The 10,659-nt window shown below is 39.3% G+C and overlaps 1 protein-coding gene across 1 annotated transcript in view; it reads left to right on the forward strand.

Moving 5' to 3' along the window:
• Nucleotides 1–7,392, forward strand: part of LOC103596167 (WD repeat-containing protein 70) — a gene marked incomplete at its 5' end in the record, with an annotated part of 258,626 nt that extends 251,234 nt beyond the window's left edge. Inside the window, one exon of the mRNA XM_008579746.1 lies at nt 7,201–7,392. Coding sequence (XP_008577968.1) covers nt 7,201–7,288 — 88 coding nt within the window. The remainder of the gene's footprint in view (nt 1–7,200) is intronic.
• Between the last annotated feature and the right edge of the window lie 3,267 nt (nt 7,393–10,659).

Below are 10,659 nucleotides of genomic sequence, written 5' to 3' on the forward strand. Positions count from 1 at the left end.
TGAAGTAAGATGGTGGGGTTATGCCAATGCCTGGCCTTCATGTATATTTTTGAATAGAAATTGTGGCCCACAGTTATATATTTTATAAACGGGATCTTAGAGAGGGCTTTGATGGTACCTGGGTGTCTTAGGCCTCTGTGTCCTCAAGAGTTTTATCATTCTAACTTGTTTACCCATTTGGTGATAAGATAACTAATGGCAATTTTATAGGATTCTTTCTGTTTTTCTTTTCCTCTCTCTTTCTCTTTCTTTTTTTTCTGTTTCCACAAATTTCCAAAGGTCTCATATATGTCCCTTTCTCCAACCTCACACAATCTTTGAACTCTCACACATAGCATTATGAGTTAGTATGCCCTATTTATGAGTCTGAGATGTGTTTATTTATTTTCTAAAATATTATGTATTCACTTCCTGAAAAAAAAAAAAGAAAACTCTTTACCTAGAAACATCTTGTTATCTCTCATGTTTTCGTGTCCCTAATATTAAAAATAATAAATAAATCTTTGATTAGCTCTTTACTAGAAAGAAGGAACCATTTCAAGTGGAATCTTTTGGTCAAGCCTTTTATTTAATCTTAATAATTCTGCATTTGTGATGACAGGGTCAGAGTTCATTCAGGGTCAGAATTCTGGGCAGTGTTCATTCTAACAGGGTTAACAAGTGTGTCAGATTGTCAAGTCATGGCTATAATTGACTTTGGGCTTTGAGGTTTTCCTTCATAATAAACAGTGGGCCCTGTGCCAGAAAAGCTTGTGGTTTATATTCATACACTGATGACTAAATAATACAAGTGATTTCCCCTCTTACTTGTTCTATTACCCTGGAGCTCAATTTATGCTTTTTTGAATGAATCATATCAGAAGAACATCCATAATTAAGAATTTGACCTGTGTACTTTCCATTGCAACTGAAAACATTTTGGCGACTTTCCTCTGGCCTGAGTGCTAGAGAAGGAGTGTAGAAGGCATAGGTTAGAGCTTAGGAGAGAAAGGACAGTCCTGCTAACACTTCAAAATCTCTCACGCAAACAATGCACCTCAAGAAAGCTCTTCTAGAAGATTGCAGGGAGAATCTTTATTCAACACTGACTGCTATATAAAAAAAAAAAATCTCCTTTTGATGGAAACTGAGGGTGGGACTCGGTTTCTGTTAGATTTCTGTCATTTTCCTATAGCACACGGTTGCTGGAAAAAACTCACTTTGTACAAATATTCTTGAGAATTAGTTTTTTAAAAAAGTAAGAAGGGGAAAATTAATCAGCACAGAGTATCAGCTAATCAGAATTGATAGATTTGAGAAAGACGTTTGCTTAAGCTTCTATATTTGCTTCCTGAAATCATATTAACTATTAGCAAATGCAGTTCACTGAAGCTAAAACAAAATGAAAGAAAAAACACACTCCAGCCCTCCTCTGATTGGTTTATGTGATGGTTGGCAGCAAGAACTGTGTTGCTATCTGATCTGTTCTCCTTTTCTTGCTAACTCTAGTAAGTTAACATATACAGTCAAATGAACAATGTTTACTATTCCCCAGATGAGTTAAACTGGAAAACACAAGTTTCACATGAGCCCTCTGTAAGTTTCAAGTTTTAAATTAACACTTAGGGGCCGGCCCGGTGGCGCACTGCTACAGTGCGCTGCTTGGGAAGTGCGGAGGCGCTCCCGCCGAGGGTTCGGATCCCACATACAGACCGGTTCCCGCTCACTGGCTGAACGAGGCGCGGGGGCAACACCGAGGGTTGCGATCCCGTTGCCAGTCCCGGTCCGGTACGGGGGCGACAGTGAGGGTTGCGATCCATTGCCGGACACGGAAAAAAGACAAAAAAAAAAATAATAATAATAAAATAAATAAATTAACACTTAGAAAAATGGGTAGGTGTAGGCCATAAACGACAAAATAATAATAATAATAATAAAATAAATAAATTAACACTTAGAAAAATGGGTAGGTGTAGGCCATAAACTGGTTCTCTAGTAAAGCTTGCCTTATCCCTATTAACCTATTGAGCACCCAGAGTGATTATACATTTGCCTGAGTGGAATGTTCCCCGAACCTCCTTTTCCTTCAGGTCTATCCCTTTGTAGGCTTTTGTTCGGGGCGAGGGAGATAAATCTGCCATGAGTCTGTAAGTTTGACATGATAATTTCTTATCTCTTGAGAAATGAGGTATGGAACTCCGGAGCAATTGATTAAATAGAAGACAAGGGAAGGGTAGGTAATGGAAATGCTTTCTCAAATTTGGAAAATACATTTCTTGCACACTGTTTGTTTATTTATTTGCTTGTGTATTTCCTGAGTTACTGTCATGTCTTTAGTGTCCTTTTGGTTTGATTTCTTCTACTCTTCCTTGTGGAAGCAACCAACAGGGTCTGTGTTAAGACTAGTGCACAAATTCCATTTCTTCAAGCAGCTCAGAAAGTAATCCATTTTGTGGCCAGTAACAATGTTAATAGAGACTTAGAGGGTTTGTTAGTTGTTGTTATTTGTTTCCTGTTGGCTTTAAAAGCAGGAATTTCTAGATCAGCTTTTTTTTTTTTTTTTTTTTTTTTTTTTTTTTTTTTTTTTTTCTTTTGGGTTTAAAAACAGGAATTTTTAAATCAGTTTTTTTTTTTTTTTTGTCTTTTGTCTTTTTTCCGTGTCCGGCAACGGATCGCAACCCTCAGTGTTGCCCCCGTACCGGACCGGGGACCGGCAACGGGATCGCAAGCCTCGGTGTTGCTCCCGCGCCTCGCTCAGCCAGTGAGCGGGAGCCGGTCTGTATGTGGGATCCGAACCCTCGGACGGGAGCACCGCCGCGCTTCCCAAGTGGCGCACCATTCAGTGCGCCACCGGGCCGGCCCCTAGATCAGCTTTTAAGGGTTTTCAGATCCATTAACATTTTATCTTTTTGCATGTGTCATTTTACTTTTGCTTGACATTATTGATTTATTTTTATAGTAGTTTTCTATGCCAAGGGCAAATTAGGCCATCCCCCAGGGAAGAAATCTCCTGGTTCTGTTTCTAACTTTGCTGGAGATTGCCTAATAATCTCTGTTCCTCATTGTCATGATAAAGTGGTGACTAAAGAAATCCATTTAAAATGTCCTAGATAGTCCTATATTGAATTTAAAAAATTTTTCTCATATGTGGATTTCCAAACTTTTTGCAAAAGAATAACTGCCGGAAACAAATTCAAAGATAAAAATTGCTGGAAAGAAAGAATAGCTGCAAGGGTTTAAAGCTATGATTCTCTCACTGTGCTCATACAAAACACTGGCATTCTCTAGGCTAGACAGAGATGTTCAATGTGCTAAAGTTGAATAATCTTTTTTGAAGAATTTGTTCTTTATTCAACAAACAACATACAGCTCTTATTAAAGGATCTGAACTATGCTGTAAGAATGTTGGTTTTGAGGGCAGGATGAATTGGAATGACAGATACTTCCTTCTGTGGGCCACACTTCCCTTCCCCTCCTCGGGCCTAACTCCCAAGAATTAAAGGTCTCCTTACAGGATGGGCCTGAGGGTGCAACCCCAAACTTTATTTCTTCAGCAAGTCTTCAGTAGCATCATATGGGGCCAACTTCTCCAGATATATAAATATATTTTCCCACAGTTGGAGGAAGCTCATCATGTGTAAAAGTTTATGTTGAGAAGATAATTTCTTACTGCACAGCCTTGTCTCAGAGCCCACCTTATCTCCTTTCTTTCTCAAGTTAGGGGAGGATGGAGCTCTCTACAGGTCCACCAACCAGTGCGGATGAAGTAGATGCAGGAATTGAGAGTAACACTTAGGAAATGTTACAGCAATTCGATATAGCTGTTCAATCTAATAAAATTTTGGATTTGTTATAGTCTTTCAATGGACAAAATATTATAGTCTTTCAATTTTAATTTTCCAGAGATATAATATTTGTCTACAAGGGATTGAAAATTAGAGAACAAAGACTGGTTCTACACTACAGGTGGTATGAGAAATACTGCCCTAGCCCCAGGGTGGAGGCTAAGAGCCTCTCTAAGGTGCCTTATGTTTGTCCCAGGAAGAGGGTTTTTTTCTTCCTTACTCCCAAGTCCAAGAGCCTAGTTCTGTTTTTTTAATTCTGGGAAAATACATCTAAGATAAAACTTACCATCTTAGTAATTTTTCAGTGTTGATAGAGGGCTAGTTCTTACACTCGAGTGTTCCCCACCTAGCCAACAGAACGAGAGAACAAGAGATCAGGTGTCGTGACTTGATATTGCATACACGTATTTGGTCATTTTGCTGGCAACATTGTGATTAGTTCAAAAGTGGAAATTAAAATAAATGTCATGGAGTTTTACAAAAAGGACCATAATGTTTTAGGTGTCCCACCTTCCAAACAGCTGGATAACCCCTAAATTTCAATTCCTTGTGAGGACAAAGGAAACTGTTGTGGTCTAGTGATTGGAAGTGACAATCTAAGTGACATTGATGTAAACATTTAGTTAATGAATTCACTGAGTTCAGTGCTAGGGGGGAAAGATATCTCCTTTGAAAAACGAATATTTTTCTTTTTCTTTTGTCTTGGCTGCTAGGAAATTCAGTGCTAAGTTTTATACTCAGTTACACACTCTTTTATTCTTTTGTTCTTGATCTTCTACTCATTTGTTTTGATTTTCTTTACAAATCAACTTTATTGAGGTACAACTTATATTCAATAAAATGCACTCATTTCAAGTTTGGACAAATGCATACACCTGTGTAATCACCACTTCCATCAAGATGATAGAACATTTCCATCCCTCTGAAACGTTCCTTTTTGCTTCTTTGTAGTCAATATTCCCTTTCTACTTGTTGTTGAATAGTTTCGTTGATTCTGTGCCCTTTCATGTTAGCCACCAACCTGCTACAAATACTTTTGGAATTAGGTGGAATATAAAAAAGTAACCCCTTAAATTCAGTAGTCTTTTCAAGTATAGGTTTTCTTGCTGTGATCTGCCATTCAATTTCTTTTTTTTATATCCAGAAAAGCAGCATTGTGACTTCTTAGTACTAGTCTCATTACAAGTAACGTTGATGAGCTGGTGTTTTATGAAGCATTGCCAGATATCTTTGGAAGACCATGTTCTTTTTTTTCCCCTTAGAAATAAAGGATTTTTTAAAACCAGACAGATTTGTTCCTCTATGGATTCGCCTTTACCTAAGTGGTCAACATCTCTGCCAGAAGATGAAATATGTAACAGGCACCAATTGCCTTGTTGTAGCACGTTAGAAAGCCAGTGGTCCTGCTTTCTAGTAATCCGGCAACTCGTGGCCTATGAAAATCTGCAGCTGCTTTTTGAAATGTTAGCTCTCTGACCTGTGTGTAGATGTCATACAGTGTCTTGAAGTGACAACAAGTAGTTTAATCAACTGGTTTGTGTATAGGGACAGCTTGGGCTCTAGGTAGGTGTGTGAGGTAACTGGAGAGACAGAGATTGTGACTGACTTACGCATGAGGAATTCTAGTACATGACTCACATCAGACAACATTAACGTGAATTGCGGATGGTTTATACTTCTTCCCCAGGATAATAAAGAAACAGCAAGAGGTAATAGAAAGTTTTAATTTTTAACCCTGCTTTCACTTTCCAAATAAAAGGAATTATTGTTGTCATTATTTTTACCATTCTGGAATTACCTTGATATAGTGAATTGAACTCTAAATGAAGATGTAAGCCAAAATATATAACTTCAGATTTAATGCTTTAATATCTCTTTGTAATGTGGTAAGGTAGTTTTAAAATAGGTCAGGAGTAGCTGACAAAAAGGGGCATACATTATAACCATTTGACATTTTCTTGGGATTATTTTCTGTGTGAATGGTGAAAAAAGGAATGCCATTCAACCAGGTATGTTTACAAAGCACAGAAGGCCCTCGTGCAAAGTTTGCTTGATGTACTTACTGCATGGCAGTATTTCAGCAATGATGCTATATGGCAGTATAACAGCCATGTACAGTGGTGTATCCTAAAAGGTGGGGCATTTGGCTTGGGTGTAGGGGTGCAGGGGATGTTCATTTTTTTTTTTTTTTTCTGTTTCTTTCTGCTATACAAGGATACTTCAAAAGTTCATGAGGGGTCAGCCCGGTGGCACACTGCTACAGTGCGCCGCTTGGGAGTGCGGCGGCGCTCCCGCCGAGGGTTCGGATCCCACATACAGACCGGTTCCCGCTCACTGGCTGAGCGAGGTGCGGGCGCAACGCCGAGGGTTGCGATCCCGTTGCCAGTCCCGGCCGCTCACTGGCTGAGCGAGGTGCGGGCGCAACGCCGAGGGTTGCGATCCCGTTGCCAGTCCCGGCCGCTCACTGGCTGAGCGAGGTGCGGGCGCAACGCCGAGGGTTGCGATCCCGTTGCCAGTCCCGGCCGCTCACTGGCTGAGCGAGGTGCGGGCGCAACGCCGAGGGTTGCGATCCCGTTGCCAGTCCCGGCCGCTCACTGGCTGAGCGAGGTGCGGGCGCAACGCCGAGGGTTGCGATCCCGTTGCCAGTCCCGGCCGCTCACTGGCTGAGCGAGGTGCGGGCGCAACGCCGAGGGTTGCGATCCCGTTGCCAGTCCCGGGTTTTTTTTGTGTGTGTTTGTGGGTAAATTAATTTGTTTATTTTTTTAGCTCCCACCAATAAGTGAGAACATGTGGTATTTCTTTTTCTCTGCCTGACTCGTTTCACTCAATATTATTCTCTCAAGGTTCCATGAACTTTTTGAAGTACCCTTGTATTTATGTTAGCTACTATTTTAAACTCATTAGATAAGAAAACTGTTAAACTCAAATTCTCTTATTTGTATGCACCATAATCACATGTATTTGGACTACTTAAGACTAGAAACAACCCAGAAAGCTGTAAAGATCATGTAGATTCTTGTTGGGCGACCATAATTTGTCCTTCCAGACAGTCCCAGTTATCCTGAGTTTGAGATGGTGGGTGCTTGTGATGTGTGAGGTTCCACTGAATTTGATGTGTATTTGTTTTATTTAAGGAAAGGACAGCCTACACAGTCTGCCACAGAGGGAAAACCATTAAAAGAATCATTGGCTCTTTTCCTGAACATAATTAAATTTTCATTATCCTTTTCTTTGCCAGAATTCTAACGATTTATACTTAATAATTGAGATGTAATCAATTCCCCACTTTTGCTCCCACTTAATGAAAGAAGCCAAGTATAATATAATAAACGCTTACTGACTAAATACTTCTCCTCTTCTTTAACTTTTCCTTTAGGACTCAGCCCAAAACAATGTTTGCTCAAGTCGAATCTGATGATGAGGAAGCAAAGAATGAGCCAGAATGGAAAAAACGTAAAATTTGAGGAATCTCATTTGAGAGCTGTTTGCATGATGGGGAGGGATATGGGACAAGTTTTTTTGTTGTTTGCTTTTAAGGTTTATGAAATAAAAAGTACATTTTTATGAACAGGTTTTGTCCTTTGCATTATTGAACCATTCAAAAGATTGGTAGCCTACCCGTCACTAAAATTGTGCTTACAGTTTCTTACCTACAGCTATTAAACTGTGTTACAAGTAAACAAGAAGCAGATTCTTTGCCTATTACCAAGTTCCTTAGGTATTTGGAAAATTTATTCAACAATCATGGATCTTGTACATATTCTCATAACCTTAGAGGGGAAAATGTACATTGAGATGTACATCTGTCTTAAGCAACTCTAGGAACATAATATAGAGATCAAAAAGTTTAATATTTCTGTATAATTTCACAACAGTTGTTTATATGACTGTAAATAATTAAGTTGAGTTCAAACCAAAAGCATTGTCATACATGGAAAGAACATGTATCTGATTATCCTTAACAGCAGAATACAGTGGTTACGAGTTAGGAAAGTGGGCTTTGAAGTCAGACCGATGTGGGTTTAAGTCCTGGCTCTGCGCTTTACTTCTGAGTCACCTTGAGAGAGTCATTAAACTTCTCTCCTCTAGCCTCAGATGAGGATAGTACCTACCTTGTCAGTCTGTCAGAGGATTAAATGAGACAGTCCTTGTAGAGCATTTAGTATAGTATCTGGCACACAGTAAATACGCACTAAATATTTGCTCTTTTAAAATAGGGCTCCTAATATTTACTGTCTGATTTTTACCAGTATTAAATTAGGAAGGTATAGAAATGCTTTGTAAATATAAGGGCTGTATAAGTAGAATACATTAAAAATTATTCCAAAAGATCTGTACGCTTTTGTGACTAGAAAACTAAAACGAATGTTGGCAGTTTTTCCAAGGTAATAAGTCAATAAAATAAAATTCTGTGGATTGGTTTCACATAGACATGGGGTAGTTTTTGTATGCGAAATAATCCCCACTAGACAATTCAGGTTTTTTAGGTACTTGCTCTTTGCCCTCCTGCACTCATTTGTTGTAGTGAATTAGGTAATTGTAAAAGTAAATGATGATCCAGAAAGTATGTCAGAAAGCTCCTGGTTCTCCAGGCTTCACTTACCCCTCCTGCTTCCCCCAAAATCTTTTTTAACAACTACTTGTATTCACACAGCGCTCTTGCCTATAGATTCTGCAGTGGCAGTGGGCATTCTTCTATAAATAAAGCCTAAATAACTGTATTCTTGTACACTATTCTCTGTCCTTTTCCCCTCCCTTCTTAATCTTTATCTCATTCCCCTTACTCTGAAACTTAGCCTGTAGATAATAGGCAATAAGAGAAAGAACTAGCATTTGCTGACAAGTACTTGGTGGCAAGTACTGTTCTAAGCTCTTTATTTGTATTAGCTGATTTAATCCCCAAAGAAACGCCATGAGTAGGTAAAATTGCTAAACCCGTTTAACAGATGAGGCCAAAGAGGTTCAAGATGTCAAATAATCTGTCTGAGGTCACAGCCAGTGAGGGCCATATGAAGATACCCAAGATCTCTAAACAGTAATTAACAAACTGCCCCAAGTTTTCTATTCCTGTTGAAATACACTTCATCCAAAATCAATTACAGACTAATATTTTGTTCCAGCTGCATAGGATTTATAAATTTATTGCTTCTTGGGTAAAACTTAATGAAAGCATCTCAGATTTTCCCCCATTTTAACATAAACATTGCGCCATATGGAAGTATTCGTCTTGTGCAGCCAAAAGTTGCAGTGGAGGGTTGAGGGGAGGAATAAAAACTTGATCGTAGTGGTCTTGGTGGAGTCTGCTATGATGTAAGGGAGAGAAATGCAAATTTTGCACGAAGATGAGTTTCTCACTGTCACCCACAACATAAGTGGGCCTTTTCATGTTTGAGATGATCTGTCTCACTCTAGAGAATTATACAAAGGATTATTTTTTCCACAGGAGATGGGCAAAATACACATAAGGATTCCAATTTCTAATTTGGTGAGAGGAGGACCTTAGAAGCAGGACTGGACAAATAGTGGGCATTCATTTGACCTATAGTCCTATCACCAGGTGGACATCACCAGTCAGTTGTCTCACAGGCCCTTGCCCTCTGCGTGTCCCTCAGGCCTCATTGTCTTCTCCAGTACAACCTTGTGTTCCCCATCTTGGTCAGCTTCATTTCTAGTTGCTCAAAGAAGGGACCTGGAAGTCATCGTCATAACACCTGCCTCACCCCCCACTCCCACCCCATTTAATCATTTGTCGGTTTCTGCCCATGCTATCTTCTGAAGCTCTCATCTTCCCTTCCTCTCTTTGCTACCACCCCTGCTAGAATTTAGACCCTCTTCTATCTAGCCTTCACCAGGACCACTTAGGAGACTCCCTCCCAGCTAGTCTTCCTGTTTTTCATTTGGTCCTCATCTCCCCCATCTTTCATAATTCTTAGATTGGTTACTGAAAATGGAATTATGGGGGAGGGGGGTCAAAAAGAATGACTAATATTTGCTAGATAGAATCATTTCTGCCACCAGTTAGCCTTTTAAAATGAAAATTTATCCTTTGTCAGTAGTTCTAATTCATTTGTTTGGCACTAAAGAACATCCAGGATTCTACCTCTCCCTGTCGTTCTTGCTTTACCTCCTGCTGATCTGGTACATGCTTCTGAGGTCCCCCCAGCTGACAGCCAGAACCAGCATGTTCTTGAGCCATGTTGGAAACCAGATCCTCCAGTCCCAGTTGAGTCACATTGTCTGTTGCATGAAGCAGAGATGAACCAATCCCTACAGAGCCTTACCCAAATTGTAAATGAATAAGCAAAATAATTGATTATTGTCATATTAAACTAAGTTTTGGGGTTGTTTCTTATACATAATATGTAAGTTGAATAACATAAAACATTTTTTAAAAAGATCATTTAACTATTCAAATACAAGCAGTGCTAATATTTTGATGAATTACCTTCCAGTTTTTTTCTTTTATGTATAGTTATGAGATTTATTTTCTCCTCTTCTTAAAGCATACTTATAATAATATTTATATACAATAGAGTATATTTTTCACTTGTTAAATAAATATGTAAATTTTCCACATTACAAACATCATGTATAATTTTATTGGTGTATCAGTTCGTTTCTGTTGCTCATAACAAAATAGAACTGGGTGATTTCTGAAGAAAAACAAAATTTATTGCTTACAGTTTTGTAGGCTAGGAAGTCCAAAGTCCAAGGAACACATCTGGTGAGGGTCTTGGTGGTGGCAGCAGTGACCCAGGGGTCTCACATTGCAATATTGTGGAAGCAGAAAGAGCAGAGATTGCAGAAAGAGACAGACTCTCCTCCTCTTTTAAAG

Source organism: Galeopterus variegatus, unplaced genomic scaffold (assembly GCF_000696425.1).
Source record: "Galeopterus variegatus unplaced genomic scaffold, G_variegatus-3.0.2 Scaffold81, whole genome shotgun sequence".
NCBI classification, from domain to species: Eukaryota; Metazoa; Chordata; class Mammalia; order Dermoptera; family Cynocephalidae; genus Galeopterus; species Galeopterus variegatus.